Source organism: Pyrgilauda ruficollis, unplaced genomic scaffold (assembly GCF_017590135.1).
Source record: "Pyrgilauda ruficollis isolate IOZ18807 unplaced genomic scaffold, ASM1759013v1 scaffold74, whole genome shotgun sequence".
In the NCBI taxonomy this organism is placed as follows: Eukaryota; Metazoa; Chordata; class Aves; order Passeriformes; family Passeridae; genus Pyrgilauda; species Pyrgilauda ruficollis.
In genome coordinates this window covers 1,100,399-1,123,498 of record NW_024529266.1, presented here as the reverse complement: position 1 = coordinate 1,123,498, position 23,100 = coordinate 1,100,399, and the positions used below count along the sequence as shown (strand labels likewise).

The window sequence follows — 23,100 nt, the reverse complement described above, 5'->3', positions numbered from 1 at the left end:
CAACTGTGAAATAATGGAAGAAATGGAAAAAAAATTAAAATCTTACTAATAATCTCAAGAATTGTGTTGCTTCCCACACCTACATTTTGGCACTCATTTCTTTCCGTGAGTCTCAGCAAGCCATATTTGATGGCATAGGGGAGAAAAGATAAAGGGCATATCTGACATTCAAAACACACCCTAATTTTTTCTAGTTTGATATTTCTTGTAATGAAACATGACGTATTACAGCTCTGCCAACATCTTTTTTATAGTTATTATGAAAGTGGATATTTTTTGCTTTTTATATAAGTGCTTGAATCTGACTTGACTAGGCATAATTCTTGGTATCAGTGACAGTTTGGTGGTCAGACACTTTGACCTAAAGATGTGTTCATTTTTGCAGATTTTACCAAGTAGATCGACAAAAGATTTTTTCTTGCAAGTATTATTTCACTTGTAAGCTAAGACATGTTGCAAGAAAAATACTTTATTTCCTAGTTTTGAATTTTTCTACTTCATTATATGCCCTCCTTTCTTTGTTCTGAGTCAAGAGGGAGAGTCACATTATACATTCTGTACATTATTATTGTCTTTTTATTATGTCTCCTTGTATTCATGCCTTTTTTTGAAGGAACATTTACATATGTGAGAGCAACAGGGCTTTTTTTATACTCATTTGGTTTTCATCATCCTCTTCCAAGTAGCTTCTGATTCTGCAGTGTCCTTCAAGATTAAATGGCCAACAAAATACTCAACATTACAAGTGAATTTGACTTATACAATGTCATTATACATTTCCATATTTATTAAGCTATAATAAATACAGATTAATATTGGAAGTCTGAAAAAATGCTAAAATAAATTTTATTAGAGTTTGGTACTCCATACCTTGGAGGTGTTGCAAAGAATAGTTTGACTTTTATCTACTCTTTCAAAATTTTTATTGTCAAGTGTTAGGCTAAATAAACAAAGTTATTTAAAAACTCCTTAAACTCCTTTGTGCAGGAGAAATATATGTGTCATTTGAAGAGATGTAAAGGACCAGTGGTCTTTTTAGTGTATTTTTATATGAAAATCCAAAGCATGCATTAGGAACCATCTCTGTGTTCTATGTTTTCTGTATCTAAAGATCAAATGTGTTTGCTTAAAGACAAGATAAGGACAAAAAGAAAAATGTAGTGGTTTTGTGGTTTTTTCTTTCAGGGGTCTAAATTTTATGAAAATGAACTTAAGAAAGATCAACAAGTTAACCAACGAATTGAAAAAATGATGCAGCTGAAAGAGAAAATTACAGCACAACAGCTCTTGAAAGCACAGATGCAGGTATTAATCTTCTAAAGACTTCCTGGGCTAAATGTTGGATCATAAACATTTTGGTGTGTTCTGGTTTATTGCATTAAATTTTGCCAACAGGCGCGATGTTAAAGTACCATTTGATGTTAGATATACGAGGAAAACTGCACAATATTTTGATGGTCATCTTAATATAAACTTGTAAGAAGAATAGTTCGTAAAATTACTTTGAAATGCTGTCTAAATGAGTAAAATGAAACAAATCAATTCCTATGTTTCCAAGTCTGACAAGTTTGAAGTTATGTCATTATGATTTATGTAAAGGTTTGTTAAATACTTTGCTAATAAGTGTCCTATCACTATTGAGCTTGGAATTTATGTATATTTGTGTTCAGTGGCCTGTGATGGAATGAGAAAGATCAGAGTTGTCAATAATATGCCTTTTTTAAGCTAATTAATAAAAATCATCATGGGAAGCAGTCAAAAGAAATGCAAGTGTCCGGAAGTAGACGGGTGAAGAGGCTGTTTTTCTTTTCAAATGATAGATAGTAGTCTCCAAAGTATTACAGTGTATGAAACATTTAAAGAAAGGTTGCACACCAAACATTACTAGGCACAACAGTTAAAATTGTTTGTAGGAGCTGAATTCCTCTCCATTTTCATTTGTGCTGTTCTTTAGTCTTAAATGATTGCTTGCTAGTTTTCCTTGACAAGATTCCTGTTTTATTCACTGCACATAGCAGATTGTGTTCACTGAGGGGCAAATTATTCAGTATTTACCGTTGTCCGTAATGTTCGATGGGTGGCTCTAGCTTTATTTGCTGAACTCTAGTCTAATTCAGTTTTGAATACAGAATTACAACATAAAAAACTCTATATTTCCTAATAGAGTTTTTTATGTTGTACCCCACATGCTGTGAATTCTTAATTCTTGCAATGTTCCAGCAAAGTAGACTGATATTTTTTTTTGTTTGTAGATGGAGAGCTGAAACACATGAAGATTAAACACATCCTTTAATTTTCAGTGCCATTGTGAGGATTAGAGGTTGAGGTCTTTTTGGTGTACAACCTTTTTGTTCATTTCAGGTTTACAAACCACTTCAATACTTTAGATGCCAGTGTTTCAAATTTGTTCCAAGAAAAGTTTGCCATTCTGATTACCTCTGAAAAGTTTGTTGTAAGCCTGTGTGTCACAATTGTTTTTAGTGAATCTTTAACATGGATTAGTTATGACTCTGCTTGTCCAGGGTTTTTTCAGTTAGCTAAGGTAGCTTTTAAGTAATATAATTACAGAAAAAATGCTTCTGTTTCCATCCTACCTTCACCAGAGAACTATTTCTTTTACAGAGAATAGTCTTTCTTATAGAATGAATTACATTAATAACACAAATTCTATAAATAAGGTTATTATTTAGTTATGTAATGAGAGAATATGTAGTGCACTTTGTGGAAACCAAAAAATTTCTGTTGCTTTGTCTGTCTTCATGTTGTCTTTTTCAGAAGTTGATTCCTTGATATTGCAATATAATTTTATAATCTTTTAATGTTTCTTATGAAAACTGATTTCTATAGAGGAAAAAAGAAACTTAAGAAGAGACATTCTCTCCTATGTATTTTAATGGGACTTGGGTTTCAAATTCCATGCTTGAATGTACTTCTTGCTGAAGTAGCAGTCATCTTTATTTCCAATAAATAAGCTGTAAAATCAGCTGTCATACTGCATGAGAAATGTCATTAGAGGAGTACAGTAGGCACACTTTTTTACTGGCTAATTTGAGATCCTTACTGCAATATGTAAAAACATATTGCATTTTTGTTCTATTCTCTGTATGACAATAAACTCTGGTTTATGATTGTTGCTGCTATCTTTCTCCTAGCACAAATTCTGACCGTTTTGCTCTCTCCTCTGCTTTTTTTAATTTGTCATATCCTGAATTTTTGTTTCTTGTCCCACATCCACAGATCACCATCAGTCCTCTTTACAAAACAGTCCTTGTTCCAGAGTCCTCATTGAAATTTGTGGACTTGAGGCCAGTCTTCTCTCTCTGTATTTGATATTCTAAATACCTTGCCCTTTTTCTGTTTCTTACCTGCCAGCTACATCTCCCCAGGCCTCCACCTTTTGCTTTGCAAATCTTTGTCTTGTTTGGTTTTCTTAATAATTGCTGTGTATTGTTTAATCAGCTCCATTCAGTTGTGGATATAGTCAGTTCTTATCATCATCTTCTCTATTGTTCTTATCTTTTGAGTTTTTAACTCTACTTTTTAGTACTGCCTTCTGATAAGAGAACTGTTCTGCTAAAATTTTGCAAGTGAATTTCATCTGCAAGTGAATTCTTGTTTGTAGGATGGTCAACGGCTCAGGTATGGTTTCCTAAGCTGGCAGTTGATTTAAGTACTGTAAGGTAAAACCAAACAAAAACATCTCCACATACTGGACTTTTGGACAAAATCCTGGTTACATGATGGAAACAGTAATACGAATAAAATGTAGAGTCTGCAACACAATACTGTTGTTTTTGCCATTAGAATGTGTGGAACTCCTTGAGGTTCAGCAGTAATTTATAATAAATTAAAAAGTGTGCAGCTGCTGCCAGATTTGGAAACTGCTGTACTGATCTTTACTGGTTTTTTTCATCCATGTTGGCTTTATCCCAGATGTTTATTCTGTAAATAATTACCATTGCCTTGCTTTTATTGACTCTTCTGTCTTGCTTTGAAAACTTATATATTCTACTGTGGGATAAGAAAAAAAAGGAGAAGTTTCTCTTCAAATTGTCTAAAAGTAGTTATAAGGAAAATTAAACTTCTAATTATAATTTGTACTTTCTGTTTTTTTGGTGGTTTGGGTTTTTTTTTTTATTTTAGAAATATATATTAAAAAGTATCTCTGCTTTACAAATGTTTATTGAAAGCAGCTTTTAAAAACTTGTCAGCCTGGTTTGCATGTAAGAAATTACTCCACAAATTTTAAGGAGAAGTTTTGTAGTTGCCAAGAATTCTCTGGGTAGATCTGGTTGTGTTGTGTTTTGTTTTGGCATATTACTTTTATCAGTTTTTTTCGCTGAAGAGTAATCTTTTTGTATTTATTAGTTTAATGTAATTTTGCTTCATTCTTTAGGTGTGTGTGTTAGCTAATCAGTAAGTATGATGCTAGCAATATATTTAGGGAGAAAAAGCAAACCAGAAGTTAGTTATAAATGTGATAAATTGAAATGCAGAAGTTATGCTACTAGAGCAGCACTTGATAGTATTAATTACACAATTTGAATTTGAGAGCAACCTGAAAATTATCTGTAAAGTAGAATTTAAAATAAGGATGTTTTTGATGAATTGTGGCATGAATCTTTTTGAATTAGTAATATAATGGAAATAATGTAAATACCCCACTTTTGTTTGTTTGGTTTTTGTTTGTTTCTTTTAATGGCTTCCCCTTTGTGTTTTTAATCTGTCTGAACTAGTTTTCTCAGCCTCAGAGAACATACTGTGCTCTTCTGTATTGAGTAGCTTAGTTTAAGGCTCTGGTCTAGCATTTCATCCCTCATAGCAACTTGGAAGACAACAAAGAAAAGACTTTGTAAATCATTAATCAGCAATTTAAATAGAACATTCCAAGCTCACTTGCCTTGGTTCAAGTGTTTTGAGCTCAAAGACGGTTCTTGTGGGTGAGGTTTTTATGGTTTTTTATTAAGCAGTTCTGTTGAGGGAGGTAAAAAAGAGAAGAACCATGCAAATTGCATGTAAATATTCCTCTCCAGAACTATAAATGCATTATAGTCAGTCCAGAGACATTTCTGTACTGGTTCCGTGATGTCACGAGAGTGTGTGTGTCCTTGTGCCTGCAAGCAAAGTGAAACTTTAGTTCATTTTTGCTAACTCTGTTTCTTGCTGTGTTCTCTTGTTGTGTAGCCTATTGGGACTTCTTACTAGCAGTAGCAGCCTTTTGTGTGTAGATTGATGTTGCCTAGTCATGAGTATGATTAGGTAATCTTATTTTCATAGCACGTTCTTTTGGGTTTTTTTCCTGTATTTTCTCTTCTAGAATGATGTGTGATGCTGCTGCCAACATAGTTACCATAAAAATCCCATGTCAAATATTTCACAATTTTTCATGACAGCACAGCTCATACTTCATTCATAGGTCAACAGTATTTCAGGAACAAGCACATGATATGCATGACTTTTAGTAAAAAAACAAGCATTTCAAGCACAATCAGAGTACTTTGTAAAGCAATCTGTCTCAAAACACCATAGTGCTGATGAAACAGTACTGCTCACATAGACATACATCTTTAACATTTGGAGTGAAACACACTTCGTGTATAGGCTATTCTGTAAATAACTTGTACTCTTCTTAGCAATCTAGCCTTATTTGGTATGGGTTCCTGTGACAAAAATTGGGGACTTTTATTGGGGGATTGACAGTAGCTTACTTTGTAGTAATTGAACATGGATGTTTGAGATGTTATTTCTGGTGAGACAAAATAGATGGATATGTCCTGTGAGCTGCTGATCTTCTCTTCACCATTCTGCGCCAATTTTTTGAAGTGTGATAGCTTTATTTAGGAATGTTAGGAATTCTTTAATAGCATGTTTTCATGGTTTTTTAACAACTTGCATTTCTAAAACTAAGTGCTTTAAGTAAAGCATCGTACTCAAGGGTCTTTACAAAGTTTGTTTGAATCAAATACATTTTTTTTTGTCATGTTATGTGGAGTTTCGTTGTTTGGTGGGTAGGGTTATCTGCTGGTTTTGGCTGGGATAGGGTTAATTTTCTTCACAGGAGCTGGCATGGGGCAGTGTTTTGGTTTTCTGCTGAAAGCAGTGTTGATAATGAAGAGATGCTTAGCTGTTGCCGAGCAACACTTGCACAGAGCCAAGGCCTTTTCTGCTCCTCTCACCACCCCACCAATGAGGAGGCTGAGGGCACACAAGGGCTGTGAGGGGACACAGCTAGGACAGCTGACCCCAACTGACCACAGGAATATCCCAGACCACATAGCATCAGGCTCAGCCTACAAAGTGGGGTGTAGATAAATGAAGGACGGACTTTTGCTGCTTTGGCATTTATCTGCCCAAGTGACTCCTACATATGATTAAGCTCTTTTTCCTGGAAATAGCTGAACACCTGCCTGCCCATGGGAAGCAGTGAATGAATTCTTTTTGATTTGCTTGCATGCACAGTTTTTGCTTTCTGTGATAAATTCTCTTTATTTCAACCCATGGGTTTTTTCATTTTTATTCGTCAGACTCTTCCACCATGAGGGATTGAGTGGCTGCAGGAGCTTAGTTGCCAGCTTAGGCTAAGCCACAACAGCTGTGGTTTTTTCCATTGGGTTTTGGGGTGGTTTTTTTCAGCAATTGCTGCAGCAGCATTCTCTCTGAGAACAAGTTTCTTCCAAAGCTTTGTTGAGGTTTTTAGTTGGTACTGGTGTGGTGGGGATTGGATTTGTTGAGGTTTTTTTTCTCTAACTATATACAAGATTCATCTGAGTTTTAGGATCATCTATACTGTTGCACTTCTGCCAGGTTAGTAGTATTTAAATTACTGGTTTATTCTGTTCAGGTGGACAAACTTGTGATAGAACTGGAACAGAACCGTAACCTTAGCAGTACAATTGTACACATTGACATGGATGCCTTCTATGCAGCTGTGGAAATGAGAGACAATCCAGAGCTGAAGGAAAAACCTATAGCAGTGGGATCAATGAGTATGTTGGTAAGGCTGACTGTTAAACTAATACAAAAATCAATTGCATGAACCTTAAGCCTAATAAACAATAAAACAATAGCAGCAATATAATGACACTGTTTTATATGAAGTGTGGAAAACCCAAAAATAATAAAGGAAACAGCAATTGTTAGACTTGACCATGTAGGCTGGGTTTTTCAGTAAAAAGTGTACTAATTAAAATTTAAAGTATGTAAGCATGCTTTAAATGAAAAGGCAGGAGGAGGGGGAGTGAAAATGTGTATAAACTCTTGGCTTTGTCAGTCTTTTCTGTACGGAGATACGTGATTAGAACTTTTATTATTTAATTCTAAACTTAAAGTTTGATTACTGAACACTAAACTTACTTAATCTCTCTTAAGTCCACCTCAAATTACCATGCTAGAAGATTCGGGGTGCGTGCAGCCATGCCAGGATTTATTGCTAAAAGGTTATGTCCACATCTAACTATAGTACCACTAAACTTTGAAAAATACGGCAAAGTGAGTAGAGAGGTAAGTCTGAAAGTGGTCTCTAACCAAAAGTGAGTGCATTGTTTTTAGACTGTGTCAATAACATCAGTTCTAAATAGTATAAAAAGTGATAATTTAAATATTAAATTCTTCAGTAATGTAACTTTAAACATAAGCCTAACAAAATATTGGTGCTCTTGGACAAGGAGATGAAAAAGCATTGCGTTTACCCAGTCTGTCAATTCTACTGAAGTTAGTAGTGTTGTTGATAGAAGTTTTGAAAAATCTCTTGAGCTTTATTATTCTTAAAAGTTAAAATCATGGAACATAATCTAGTTACTAGGAAGTTGCAAGTACATAGGAGACATGGAGATGATAATTTCGTGCAATGCGTAATCATACTTTTGAATACTAATTACTGGAGAGAAAAACAAAGCATTAGTGACTTATAAATGCAAATTGATTTTTTTGAAAAATAAGGGACTTCATAGAGCAAAAGAAATATGGAGAAAAGAAATAATGTTTTGCTTTAATGGAAGTAGTTTTACTTAGTGCCAGAGCAAAGTTATGATAGATAAAATCCTGTTTAAAAAAAAAAGGATAAGAGGTCTTTTGTACATTTTAAATCAAACTAGTGCATGACGCAAGTCTCCTGACTTTAAAAAAATTGTGTCAGGCCTTCATTATTTTTATGAAGCAACAAATGTACAAATATAAAGTAAGATATTAGTTGATTTTTTTCACATCTGGAAAAAAAAAAGAAAAAAGGCATATATAAATATGCCATATTTCCGAATGGGTTTGAACTTAAGGATCTTGGATTTCATTATATGTATTTCACAGTGCATATTTCATTTGTTGTTTGATAGGGTAAAGTATTAACAATTAGAGATCTGGCTTGGTCTGGATTTTCAGTTATGTTTTTCTCTTGGGATTTGGATTGAAAGTAGTTAAATTTATTTCAGTTTGTCTTTTAAAGTTTATAGTGAATCCTATCTTCATTGAGTTTCAGAAAGATGAAGTGCATGTGGACAAATGTTGTAATACCTAAGAACTTGACTCAAACTGATAGGAAAAAACATAGAAAAAACCATAACATAGTCAGATTTTCCTCTTAAAAAAGATAGAGGAGAGAAGGTAGAGCTTTCATTTTGACCTTTTATTTTATTATGTTTCCTTCTAGAAAAATGGACTTACAACTAAGGTTTTCCCAGTGGGTTTTGCCTGTGGCATTAACCACTGCTCTGAAATATTTTCTGTAACTTCAGTTTAATGTAACTAAAACTTAGGATTTTGTTGTTGCTAGTGGGTTTCTTTAACCTTTGTATATGTGATATCTGACACACTGAGCACAGAAAATGACATCAGTTTATCTCCTTTGCTGAGTTTTCAGGTCAACAGAGTTTTATTCAGATGGTTATTGTAGTGTCAGTGAACCCAGTGGCTGTGCAGTCCTTATACACTTATCTTACTAACCTTTGCTGTTAAATACACTGCTCAAAATCTGTTTAGCTCTCACTTAACTATTAATGCCTCACTACTTGGAGAAGCATTGCTGTAATTTTACAATATCAAGAAGTAATTTGTATTGTTAGTATCGTTATTATTTATTGATCATCTGGAACTTTCAGAGTACATTTGTTCATCTCCTGATTTTGTGTCAAGATCTGCTCTTACAGCAACATGGCTTTAAACTTTTACTATGTGTTTATTGAGGTTAGAGAAATACTGGCTGAATATGATCCCAATTTTATGCCTATGGGCCTAGATGAAGCCTACCTGAACATAACAGAACACTTGGAGGAAAGGCTGAACTGGCCTGAAGATAGAAGAAGGTTCTTTTTTAATACAGAAAGCACTACAGGAATAGGTAAGCAAATTACTCACTTTTCATGAGGTCACCTGACACTGAGACAGAGTGTTTCTTTCAGAGATCTTAGGCAGAACCATGAAAGCATTAAATCATAGTTAGAATTTAAGCTTTATTTTCCTTAGTAGGGTTACTTTATTACAATAGTACAGAATTTGTCATTCAAATGGCAAAGGATTTCTACAAGCAGAATCAGTGCAGTGCAATCTATAAGTAGCAAAATAAAAAATTTATAATACAATATGACCTGTACTGGGTGAATAGCACACAGTTTGCTGTATCAATATAACAATCATAATCTAGACTCAATATAAAAGAACATAAGTAACTCCCTCAATCCTCAAAGGAATCAGATGAAGGCAGAGGTGTCCCTGGCCATTGGGATGTCCCAGGTCTCACTGTCCAGCTCTGGTCCCAGGTCTCTGTCACATTTGACAGGTCCTCCTCAGAACCTGTCAAAGGTGACAGAGAGACAGCTCTGGGGGTGCAGGCACTGCTCTGGGGCTACAGGCAGGCAGTGCTGTGGAGGGTGCAGGCAGTGCTGTGGGGCTGCAGGCAGTGCTGTGGAGCTGCAGGCAGTGCTGTGGGGCTGCAGGCAGTGCTGTGGAGGGTGCAGGCAGTGCTGTGGAGGCTGCAGGCAGTGCTGTGGAGGCTGCAGGCAGTGCTGTGGGGCTGCAGGCAGTGCTGTGGGGCTGCAGGCAGTGCTGTGGGGCTGCAGGCAGTGCTGTGGAGGGTGCAGGCAGACACTGCTCTGGGAGCTGCAGCTTCCCAGTGCTGCAACAGGGTCACCCACAGCACTGGGCTGGCCGGGTGTTGGGATATGCAGGAGGACAAGGAGCGGAGTGAGCACGGCAGCAGAGAATGCTGCTTGCCTTATGAAATGGCATAAGACATGCTGACCACATTACATGGGGTTGGGAGCAGGGGTTGCCAGTCATGTGCTTATAAGCTTCAGATAAGCTGCACCCACTAAAAGTGTAGATACTTCAGTCGTTCCATAATTTGTCCTCTCATATATTCTCTGCATCCAATTTAGTTTACAGATTAACTTTCTGTACTGCTCACCTCTGAATAAAATGTACATTGCTAATGACTTGGACTTGGAGAATTTATTTTCTTTTAATGTGAATAAAATGTTTGAAAAGTGGTGCTAGATTTTCTAAACCAAATGGTGTGGCTTAGGTCTGCATTACAATTCAGCTTGATAATCTTGGAAATAAGTAGCAGGAGCACTGCAGGATTTTAGAAATGTTCAAGATATTACTGGATTTCACTTGTATTTCCACTTGAGAATAATAGAAGATACGTAGTCATACAAATGGTTGAATGATGCACAAACTGGAATATTTATACTACCTGTATTCAAAATTTCTAACAGTCATTAAGAGGATAATCAAGTGTACACTACTACAGAAAAGCATTAATAAAATAGAAAGCAGCAAACTGGCATAGTCTTTACAAAATCAGTGTCACTGATATGTGGTCATGTGCTTCTTCACACTTGCATGATACCTTTGTTCCTCTCAAACACAAGTGCTCAGAGTGTGAAACTGTAATAGTAATGTTAGTACAGTCAAATAAAGGGCTGCTGACATTACTTGTTCTGTTATGCCTGCAGTTGAAAATGAGAAGGTCATCAGGCTGATCATTCTAGAACTAGATATTCCAGACCCCTAATTTTATTTGGAGAATATTGAAAAAAATTCTGTGCAAGAGAGCATCTGACCTCCAATCTGATATAAAACAGCAATGATAAAATCTCACTGGTTTTGCTACAGTAACAGGCCATTAAACCTTTTGCTTTTCTGGAAGTTATGTCCAGTTTACTAGCCAATTCCTTCAATGTCAGCCAAGCTCAAATCATAGCAAAAATGAAGCAGTTACATCTCTCCAGTCTTTAAACAACAAACAATGCAACTGCTTTCTCTAAATAAAGATAGAAAGAAATAAAACTGCTTATGAACACTGAAGCCACTGAAGAAGGAAATCAGTCTGTATGGACGTATTAATTGTTCGTGTTTCTGTCTAACTTAGATAAAGATTGTATGAATGTGTCTGCCAAATTTAATGAAGGTGAAGTCTCTTCTTCACCAGTACTGTTTGAAGACAACTCATCTCTGATGGATGGCGAACATGAACAAAGAGGTCTATCAGTGGAAAACTCAGTTGTCTTTGGAACTTCTGCAGAGGAAGTTGTGAAGGAAATTCGCTTTAGGATTGAGCAGAAAACTCAACTGACTGCTAGTGCAGGTATTCAGACACACGGGAAAATTAATCTTTGTATTTCCATAATGTCTTCTACTTTCATCTCAGAGGGCATTAATTAAGAATTTACCCTTGCCACAGTCTACTTGTGCAACAAAAATATGCTGTCTTTGAAGTCTGCAAAGAATGGGACTTCCAGTTATTTCAAGAGATGTCATGAATATCCAAGCCACTACTGTTTATTTTCTTTTTTACTCTTTTTTAAATTAAAACAGTTATGTCATTTTGCTTCTTTCTACTTGAAATAAGAGTAAGCAGTGAGGAAGAATGAGCAGTGCACTTGAACTAATCTTAGCACAGCTGGTTAGTCTAGTGCATTGTGTAAATTGCTTTTGTTAGACGGTGTGTCATAATGAAATCTATCACTGATTTGTATACTGCTTTTAGTTTGAATAGCAGATGTGTGCTATTATGTGTTTCTAATTTCACACTGTTCTTGCTTAAAACAATATCAAAATTCATTAAAATGTTAGTCCTGGAGAAGTAAATATATGCTGAAGTTAATGAACTCTTTAATAGCTTTTTAATATTTATCAATCAAGTTCTATGTCTTGACTTCAGAAACCCACTTTTAAACCTCAGCTATTTCGATTGACTAAAACCAATGTGTGTCTCTAGCCACTTTGTTTGGATGCCATCCAAACTGCTTTATGAACAGGTCAGTGAGGCATCAGGAAACGGTGAGCTTTATGAAGCAGCTGCAGAGAGTCAGGAAAATGTGGAATGTAAGCAGAGGTGGAGAAACAGCTAGTAAGAAGCAGCAGGATGAAACCCCCTCCCATGTATGTTATCTCATGAATAATAGCAGAATAATGGTTTTGCTTACTAAAGTTTTGTCTTCTTAAGGATAAGTCAGTGTGTAGAAAACAGGCATAGCTTTTACAAGTGCAAATGGGTTTTAAGCTCCAAAATTAAAAATAATTAAAAGGGTAACTGAAAAAATACTGATAATCAATAATAAGTAGAGTTATTTCTGCCATCTTGAATAATATGTTATATCAGTGAGCAGACTTCTAGGGCTGTAGGACAAAATTATTATTTCTTTTGCTAAACAAATTTCAGAGTTAATTTGTAAAAACAGTTACTTTGATAGGAAAGAGCTATCCCTCCTAATTCCTCTGTTGTCTGTGAAATATATATAAATTTATAATTACTACATTCCAATGGTAGCCCACAAAATAATAGAATTTATAAAAGTCTCTCAAAAAAAGGCTTTTTGCTGAAATACAGGGAAGAAAGGTCTACTTACTTAAGAGTTCATTGTAACTACCATAGTACATATTTTCTTTCTTGCCACAATCACCATCATAAAATTATTGACTCATGTAACTGATGTCATTTTTAAGGACTTACTATTTAAGCCCTCTCGAGTTAGTGCTTATTATGTTACCCTGACTGTCTTAAAATACACTTTATTTAAGTTATATTTTATGTGTTACATGTGTTTGTGTTCTTTCAGGATAGTCACAAAATTTCTTTGCAGAATTGTATCAAATGTGGTTATCAGTAATCATAATTCTTTTCCTTAATTTAGTTTTTGCCAAGTATAAAGACTACTCCGTGGCTTATAAATATTGGGTAGTTGAAATTAAACTTTGTCTTACGTTTTTTTAAATTACCGTGTTTTTGTTTGTTTTTAAGGAATAGCACCAAATACAATGTTAGCAAAAATGTGCAGTGATCGTAATAAGCCTAACGGCCAATACAGAATTTCTCCTGAGAGACTAGCAGTGCTAGACTTCTTAAAAGATTTGCCCATTAGAAAGGTAAGAGACACGAGGACATTTACTGTTCTGTCATTATGTTTTTATGTTCTAAAGCAAGATTTTTATTGAAGAGGTAGAATTTTCTAGGTAATCTTCCATGTTGTGTTTGATTCGGATTTTCTTAGTAATGGATCTACAAATTAAAATTTTTCATTATAATGTTACATACTCTTCTAGGTGCCAGGTATTGGAAAAGTAACAGAGAAGATGTTAAAAGCCCTTGGAATTGTAACTTGCTCAGAACTTTACCAGCAGAGGGCGCTGCTTTCTCTTCTTTTTTCAGAAGTCTCTTGGCGTCATTTCTTGGATATTTCCCTTGGCTTGGGCTCAACACATTTGGAAAAGTAAGTCATGGAGGTTTCTTCCTTCTGTGTTAACATTTTTCTGAATGTTTCCTTGTGTATGTTACATACTGAACATATTATTTAATTAGCAAATATTATGGAAATACGCTTGTTTAATATATTTTTTTAAATGTCTGATGCCTGTTACTGTTATGTCTAAGATGCAGTATCCAAACATGAAAAAACAAAGGTTTGTACAGCCATGTCTAAATATGAAATCCAAAAAATCTCATCAGGGAAGCTGTACATAAGTGCATGTCAAGAGATCTAGGATAACCTTATAATTATCAAAATAGCTAAACATAACTGAGATGTCCTAAGAAGAGTTGTGCACGCCCTTTTCTTCAAAAACAATGCACATTCATTGGTGTTTATGATTCTGGGATTATAATGAAAATCACAAAGGTATTTGATCTTCTCTGGTGGTGAATTGTCGGGAAGTTTCTGTGTCTCTTATCAGGATTACGTATTTGTAATATCAACATGTGAATTTGGTGGAATAGAACTGAAGATGATTATATCCTTTTTAATACATGTTCCTTTAAGTTTGGCTGTACTTTAATGGCTTTTAGCCTCCTTTTTAGGATGGGAGAAGTCAGTCTTAGCAGTGTATATATCTTTTCAACAATATTTGTCATTTCTAAGCCTGTCCTGGAGACAAACATGTTCTTTAAAAAAACCCAAAACATAGCATTTTACTGTTTGTTTAACTAAGAGCCTTAATTAAGAATTGACTCCTTTTTAAAATATATTCCTTTCCACAGCACTGAAATTCTATTTTAAAGCAGCTTGACAATGATTTGATTTTATTAGAAGTTCCAAAGTGTCTTATGCGCTTCTGAAAGACCTATTCTGTATTATATCTGTAATTTCTCTGACAATAATCTTCCCTTTTTTCATTTGACTACAAAATAATATAGGTAGTTAGCAGTTTGAAGCCCAGTAATGTGCTAGCACAAATTTTTGTGGGGTATTTTTTCTATTCAGAGTATAAAAATATTTTTTTAAAATATGTGGTAAGACTGACTTGGTGAAGGTGACTTGATAAAAGATAAAACACAATTTTCAAAATATTTTTTTCAGTTGATATATAAACAGACCTTGGATAGTCTTTTAACAGTTGGTGCACTCTTTCTTCTTATTCACCCTAGTTAGGTGGTTAGGTGTTTTACAGCCTGGGATATATCCCAGTACATTTTGGAAGAAAAAAGGAAATTTTTTTTTTTTTGGTCAGCACCAACCTGATTTCAGTGATTTTTGTGTAGAGAAAGCAAACACTTAATATATTAAAACCTGGGTCTTCAGTAAATAGTTAATCTTATTGTGTCTGACTACCTTCTTTTAAGAAAATCTGACAATACCAAATTTCTTATTTCCAATAATTGAAAACAGAAGAATGACCTGAAATTGCTCTGATGTATCTCCTTATACGCAGAAGAGTTGTTAAAGGATACTCAATTAACACTGAGAAGAAAGAAAGCAACAAACAAAAAAAGCTTTAACACATCAACTTTAAGCTGAACAATCTTTTAGCCTGAAAGCAAAATATTTCCTCAAATCCTCAGATAAAAGAAATATTCAAACATACATGTATGTATGGGATTCTAATAGCCATGCTTCACAGTTATAGCTAAGACTATAGGCATAGGATTTGTAGTTTGTTTTCTTTTTGAATCAGTCTTTCTCTGACATAATAGGTGATTTCTGAGGGAATTTTTTATTTGTTTGGTTTTTTAAACTTTTTTTTTCAATAAGACATCTGTGTCTGATCTATGTCTTTACTTAATCTACAGTATTTTTTGAATTACCGTTTTTGCACTTGCTTAAAATTCATGTAAAAGATTTGTAGAAAAAATTAACATCCCAACTTCGTAGAAAAGACTACTGTTAGTTATTTGAGCATGATTGGTTGACTCTGAGTTTATTGAAAAGGTAACATTTCTACGTCAAGTAAGTATAATCAACTTTTTTCTCTTTAAAGGGATGGAGAAAGAAAAAGTATGAGCACTGAAAGGTATGCTTCTTTAATATTGAAAAAACTACATTAACCATTGGAAGCACTAAATACCAAGTAATGTATACTTTTATTAGTCGTATAATTTTACTGTGTATTTATTTAAAAATGCACATATACAACAGGCTCACTAAATCAGATTCAAGCTTTGATTATTTTTTGTCCTTGGCTCCAGAACTCCATGGAGGTATTTTTGTTTGAGTATTCTCTTATCATCCAATTCTGCTAGAGCCTTTAATGCATCAAAGTGATCTTTAAACCATAAGATAAGGTGGAGATATATAAGGACCTGAAATTTTTTTATCTGTTTAAGCTTAATGTCAATATCAGTGTAGTAGTCTGCAGTCATTTGTATTTCCTAACTAAAGTTTTTACCAGAGTAAAGTCTCTTAAGAAGGTAGTTAATTTTTTAAAAATTAGTTCTGCCAGGAGAATCTGTAAAGCACTCTAATAATTATCTCCATCATCATGTGTCTTCTTAGAAAAGGTGGTAAGAAAAGATGCTTAGTCCTGTCATTTTGTGACTTGATAGCTGTGAGCAGCTTAAAAAAGCGTAATGCGATTTTGGTACCATCACAGGTGAAAAATTTATGGCTTTGGTGTTGTGCTGCCTTGCAATCAGACAGATATTTTGGACATCTTTATAGTATCTTTCTGTACTGCTTTTTTTCCTTTATTTTTTTCCTCCAAGGGAACGGTTTTAGACCAGAAATGTCTACAGGCTTCTGAGATCATGAAACTACTTTATATGGGGGAAAAGACACCTCTGAAATAGCATTCTCTCTATCCTATCCCTTTCAAGCCTTGGACTTTCACAACTTCTCAGTCGCTGCAGTATTGTCTGAATAGCATGAGTTACTCCTTGGATAGCAGTATGGGACCCCCAGTGAAATACTCAGCCGATTAGTTTGACAGCATGCAAACATTCTTAGGGGAATGTGAATCATAATAGAGGATGTCTTTTTGGTTCAGTCAGGTAAAACTGACTATAACTTAGTGATACAAAATCCACTGTAATTTTATTGACCTTATATTTGTAAATATAAAGCCTGACAATGTGAGACCTTTCCAAAGTCTGTGCTGTCTGTAAGTTTTGCTTTCTATTTCTCTTGAAACAACTGAAGGTTGCTTTTCCTGTGATGTTATTACTGAAAAGCAAATGTACAACAAAAAGATAACACTAATTTCTGTCCTAAGAAGCTCTAGCAAAGGCAGTTGGCAACATTTTTTGGCAGAAAGACAGCTTTTCCTCCTCTGAGGCTAGACATAATTATCCTAGTTGGCATCTTATTCTTAGCATCTGCATTATCTATTTCTGATACTTGGCTCTGATGTTGACCTCCATCTCCTGGCTTTCTTCTGATGTTATACAGTGTATACAAATGAGATTAAATACCAATAACTTGGCTGGCTCTATGAATTCACTTACTGTTAGTCTTCTGCCTTGCAAATGCTTAAGCATTAATGACATTAAATTTGAATAATTTTCAAATAGTGCATGAAAAATTGAAACCAAATTATTTCATTATTTGAAGGGTCTTTGAAACATTTTGCGAAAAAAATATCCCTATTAATAATTATTGTGTCTTATTATTGTGTATAAGACTTTTAACCTATATAACATTCTTCTGATTATAGTATTGTTTAACTGTATAAAAATACTTCTAGATTGCAGACACTGAACATACTATAGGATTCATACTGAAAAAGATGATATTTTTGTCTTAGAACATTCAGTGAAATAAACACAGCAGAAGACCAGTACAGTTTGTGTCGAGAGCTCTGCAGAGACCTTGCTCAAGACTTACAGAAAGAGGGACTTAAGGTATTTATATTATTTAGGTTACGTGCAAAAAGATGCTTTGCACTCCAATAATTCTATGCAGTTTTAGTATAAGTGCTTTCAGTAAGCATTGTACCATGCAATCTTTCTTCAGAAGCCTGCATTCTTTAATTTGCAGACGTTTAGGATGACTTAGGCAGCATTTTGTTGTTGTGCAAGTGGCTATCTAGCAATATGTGTAGGATAAAAATTAAATCGAGTTTTGAAATATGAAAAATTAATCAAGTTGTTTGGCATGTAAACATTTTATGCTAAAAGCATAATGTTTGCAAGGCAATAATAGAGCTCATCATCCATAAGACATGTTTTGGTCAATTGTGTAATACTAATGTATTTAAAACACTGTTTCTCTCCTGTATACATACAGGACCCAGTCAATAGCCAGTTTCTTAGTTTTAAGATCTTGACATGTGCCGAATTTGCTAACCAGTTACTCACACCATTCAATGGTATCAATAGTACAAACAGTCCCTTTATTCCTTCTCCCGAGATACCTGTTTTTTACTTGGAAAGAGTAAATATTTTCTTTGAAGGTCTTACGGTAAAGCAAGGGATTACATTTACAGCCTAAAATAATTGTTGTTAATGTTCAGCCATAAAAGATTGTCTCAAAAGATGACAGTTTGAAAGGGAGATGATCAGCTAAGGAGGACAAAGGAGAGAAGCTTACAAAAGCACCAAAGAGAGTGCTAGTTATTTACATTTGGATGGATATTATAAATCACACAAATTGTTTGGGAGGTGCTGCCAGGGAAATATCTGCACCAAACACAAATACTGTGTGTGGTTGTGATAGCACTGTGCAGGAGGAAGTAATTTTTCTATGAATCTGTAATGGGGTATCACTTTTTTGTTCTTCATAGTTAGGATATCCAGCACTGAAAATTTCCATATGAGGAAATAATTTTTTTTAGATGGGATAGAAGTTGCATCTGTAGCCAAAACATGAACTCAATTGAACATGCACTAGTGGCAGAAGGTCTGCTGAGAATTGCAGTCAAATGACCCAGTTTAACTTTGGCAGAAATTTAGGGGCAAGTACAGAATTTAGGGGCAAGTACAGAATCATGCAGACAAATTCTTGGGAGTGCCCCTTGATGTGCACAGATAAGCACACAGTGAATATAAGCAGACTTAACTATGGCTTAAGAGCCCTTATATAGATTCTACATAATAATTGTTTTTGTGTCATACGTGACATATCTTTTAAACCTTCTTTATAATTGTATTTTTTCCTAGGGTAAAACAGTTACATTGAAGCTTAAGAATGTGAACTTCGAAGTTAAAACAAGAGCTTCAACTGTGCTGTCTTCTGTTTCTACTGAGGAGGAAATATTTACTGTTGCTAAAGATTTGTTAGCAACAGAAATTGGTAGTGTTGCTCCTCACCCTCTACGGATAAGACTTATGGGTAAGATATTTCAAATTCATTCTTCCTTTTCAGAGTCAGAAAATCTGATAGTGTTCTGAAATAACACACCATACTTTAAAGTAAAACTGGTATTAACGCATTTACCATTTTTCTATTGCCCTGGTAATTTTTTCAAAGTGAAACAGATCTGTGCTGAGTGAGTAACTTAGGAAGTTTTACTAATTGAGGTCATACTTGTTTTATGCAACAACAGCCACGTCATCATGACCGTAGAAACTTCATCATAGCAGCGCTTAATTCTGCTTCTTTAGAAGAACTTTTAAATCTACTTTGCGCCACAACAACAGAAGTGCTTACAGATATGAAAATGCAGTGTTCTGCAGGAGATGTGAACATTTCTAATAGTAAACTCTGTGTTGTGACCCTAAGACATGTGTTTCAGGTCCTTATGCTTTCTACTTAAAACATTGAGTGGTATATAAAATTTACTTGTCTAAGATATTAGAAAGTACTGAAGAAAAATATGTTTTGATGGGTGAAGTTCATGCAAAACCTTCAGACTGAATTCTGTGTAACTGTATTTATAACTTTGTGTTATAAAGCAATGAGTTAAAACTTACTAAACTTAGTTAACTTAGTTAAAACTTACTAACTTAGTACTAAAATTAATAATATGGTTGGACTAGTGCTTGGGTCTGATAAAATGGTATTGACATTGTGATGTGTTTGGAGGTAGGTTAGCATCTTTTTAAAGATAAATTTTGCCTTTATTGAGTGAATGTATACCTCAAAAGGTGTTAATTAGGAGTTGTTATCAAGCTTTCATAGAATTGTTATTATAAGTTTCTTTTTCATCATTAGGTGTACGAGTATCAGGATTTCTAACAGAAGAAGAAAAGAAATACCAACAAAAAAGCATTACTAGTTTCTTAAAATCAGGAAAAGAAATTGGTTTCTTTAGGCTTCAGCCAGAGAAGTCCAACCAAGAGTATTTCACAAAAAATGCAGAAGCACCTCATAGAAGGAGTTTTTTCGATCAAAAGCGAGCAGCAAGACAGCTAAACAGTAATGATGATAAATCATCAGCAAATTTTGTGGAAGAAACAAAGAAAGTCACAGATTTACCGAATTCTAATGTTTGTAAGATCTTCACATGTCCTGTGTGCTTTGAGAAGCAAAGCAGCAATAATTTGGAAGAACTTAATAGACACATTGATGAGTGCCTCAGTGGGATGTGTGTTAAAGATACTATGGAAATATCCAAGAACGACAGTTCAAGAAAAAATACATCTAACTTTCTTCCACAATTTAAAAATGAGTGGGTTGATAAATGTCAAAAAAATGAAACAGATCAATTATCAGGAACAGACCAGTCTGCAAGTGTATCTGACAGCTCTACTGACAATAGCACAGAAAAATTTGGTCAGATAATACCTGATAAATCTCCCAGAGAACAACAGCCTAGCAATCTCAGTGACATTGCTAGAAATGTGTGTATGAAACAGTGTCTCTTCCCCAAACTAATATCACAAGACAGTGAAGACCATTTTGACAAGACTGAAGATACAGAAGGAAGTAGTTCATCCTGTTTCTTTGAAGCCAAAGAAGACGGTGTTCTTGTTTGTCCAGTTTGTAATTTGGAACAGAAAACCACTAATCTTATGTCATTTAATAGACATGTTGATGTCTGCTTAAATAAAGGCCTTATCCAGGAGCTGACAGAAAAAGAGGATTTTCCTACTAAGACATATAATATGAAAAACTCAAACAGAGTTTTCTCTGGTAAGCATGTGCATTAGTATATATTTAATTATTCAAATTGTCTTGCTTTTGCAATTAAGATACTTTGGCAGTGGTGTACTTTGAACTTTTTGGGACTTGGAAATTTTTTTTCAACAAGTTTATTTAAGGTCTATATAGGAGTGAACATTTTTATTTAAAAAATATCAGTTGATTTTCATCACAAACTAGATTTATGAATGTGATGTTAATTTGTCAGTGCCCTCCCATTTGCCACAAAAGTGACACAGGAATTACTGCTCATTTATGGAAATTGTACACTGGTTACACCCAACCATATTCAGAAAGGTGTTTGTGAGGTCACTGAGATTGAAGTGAAAACATCAACTTGTATTGTTTCAGATTCAGTTAACAGAGAGGCTCCATTATGTCATGTGCTGCAAAAATAGAGAGATGAGAACTAGAGCTTAAAGGAAGAAACTTGCAATTCTGTTTTATAGCTTATAAAACATATCACGTAACTCCATCTGTAACATGCCACAGCAGTATCATTCATGTTTTGTGAAATAGTTTCTCTTTTTGACAAAGAGTTCATCTTCAGCCAGATTAGAGTGCATGTGCAGGCAGTAAAGTATCTGCCTAAAGTAGTCCCTAATCTATTTTGGGAACTTTATAAAAGGAAATTAAAATGCTAGTGTGTTAGAATTTTCAAAATACAATTAAAACTTAAAATAAGAATATTTTACAAGAAAATTTTTAAAGTGATATTGCTGTTACATGTGCAAGCATGATTTAATTTAAATGGAAGACTTACTTTAAGTGAAGTTTCTTTTTTGCCCCCTGCAGGATAAAAAAATTAAAACCATGATTTTTAACTACCACCTTGAAAATCAACATTATGCTGAAATATTTCTGAAAACTGTTACAAGGTTCAAAGTAATCCCTTACAATTCAGTAACATAAAGGCTTTTTGGTTTTCTCTTTTAAAAATGGTAATATAAACTACAGTATTCAAATTGCAGATAATAAAATGTTACCTGCTTCTTGAGACAGATTAAATTTTTAAAAAAGTCCTTCCATGTATGTAATTTCAGAAGCATTCTTTCTTTATTGAAGTAACTAATTTTGGTTGTTTTGAATTACTTTTAAGGAGGTTTAAGCAAAGGACAGCCATGCACAAATCCATCACAAGGAACAAAAAGGTAAGTAGTTTTTGGAAGTTTGAGTATGCAACTTGTTTTAAAATAATGAAGTCTAGAAAAATATTCAGTGTTGTAAAACCTGTGTTGGTATGCATTGTATATTTTAACCTCTTACTTTTTTTATTTTCCTCTCCTTTGTTTAACCCTAGGTCTGGACTAACAGCTTCACAGTCAGTATCAAAAAAACCCAAGTCAAGCAATTCCAAACATACAATCAAAATGTTTTTTAAATGACTGTGTAGCAATGTGTTCTATATGAAGCATTTCATAGAGTTTTATGACTGCAAGTTAATTTAGCATTGGCAGTAGGCTGGATTCAGGTTCCTGTCATTTTGGAACCATTCCATATCTGTGTAATAAGAACATGATGTCTGAGATGGAAGAAGCGGTAAAATGAAGGGTTTTTTCTTTTCTTTTTTTTGAAGAATAATACTTCTTTTCCCAATTGTTTCTAAGAATCAGAATTTGCTAGCACTTTGATTTAGCTCCCTAGAATACACATGAATTATTAGCTAGGGTGCTGCACTGTACTTGCTGAAGGCCATCTTCTCACACCTGAACTTCTGTCTTCCCTATTGTAAAAATACAATAGTGAGATTAACTGTGTGATAACAGAGTTGAGTTGCTGGATTTCAGCTAATGTCTGTCTTCATAGTGGACACAAAAATGTGTTAGTCTCGCAGTTACACAGGGTAAGAACAAGAACTTAGAGCACTATGAAGCTCTTATTGTTACTGAAAATTACTAAAGTAAGAGTTGATTGACCAGATCTGAAGGACTCGTCGTGGTGAGATGTGGGAGGCCATGGGTCGGGCCTTGAAGTAGGAATGCCCTGGGAAGAAACTCCTTTCTAGTTCAGGGTGAGAAACTTTCCCATGAGGTCACAGCCCCCTCTCAGACACCCACCTGCTCCAGTGTGGGTCCCTGCACCCCCCTCACCTCCATGGGCTGCAGGGGTATCCCAGCTCCAGTGCCTGGAGCACACCATGTTCCTGCTTCTCCACTGACCTTGGTGTGTACAGAGCTGTTCCTCTCACGTATTCTCACTCTGTTCTTCTGTGGTCACAATTACAATTTTGCAATAATCTTTTTTCATTTCAAATCTCTTATCAGAGAGACCTTACCACTTGGCTCAGTCTTGGCCAGCAGCAGGCCCATCTTGAGCTGGCTAGAATTGCCTTTTCTGGATATGGAGGAAGCTTCTGGCAGCTTTTCACAGAAGCCAC

General features: G+C 34.8%; 1 protein-coding gene across 7 annotated transcripts in view; it reads left to right on the top strand.

The window, feature by feature from the left end:
* The window catches only part of POLK (DNA polymerase kappa), a 32,785-nt gene extending 10,047 nt beyond the window's left edge, over positions 1-22,738 (top strand). For 6 of the 7 annotated variants that reach the window (XM_041486051.1, XM_041486046.1, XM_041486049.1 and 3 more), the window contains 13 exons: positions 1,186-1,305; positions 6,842-6,994; positions 7,369-7,500; positions 9,175-9,328; positions 11,363-11,578; positions 13,235-13,359; positions 13,537-13,703; positions 15,685-15,717; positions 17,446-17,542; positions 18,800-18,971; positions 19,794-20,714; positions 21,823-21,874; positions 22,024-22,738. In XM_041486051.1, the coding sequence (XP_041341985.1) occupies positions 1,186-1,305; positions 6,842-6,994; positions 7,369-7,500; positions 9,175-9,328; positions 11,363-11,578; positions 13,235-13,359; positions 13,537-13,703; positions 15,685-15,717; positions 17,446-17,542; positions 18,800-18,971; positions 19,794-20,714; positions 21,823-21,874; positions 22,024-22,108 (2,427 nt within the window). In that variant the 3' untranslated portion in view covers positions 22,109-22,738. The remainder of the gene's footprint in view (positions 1-1,185; positions 1,306-6,841; positions 6,995-7,368; positions 7,501-9,174; positions 9,329-11,362; positions 11,579-13,234; positions 13,360-13,536; positions 13,704-15,684; positions 15,718-17,445; positions 17,543-18,799; positions 18,972-19,793; positions 20,715-21,822; positions 21,875-22,023) is intronic. The other variant, XM_041486052.1, reaches the window with a different exon arrangement.
* Positions 22,739-23,100: the final 362 nt, after the last annotated feature.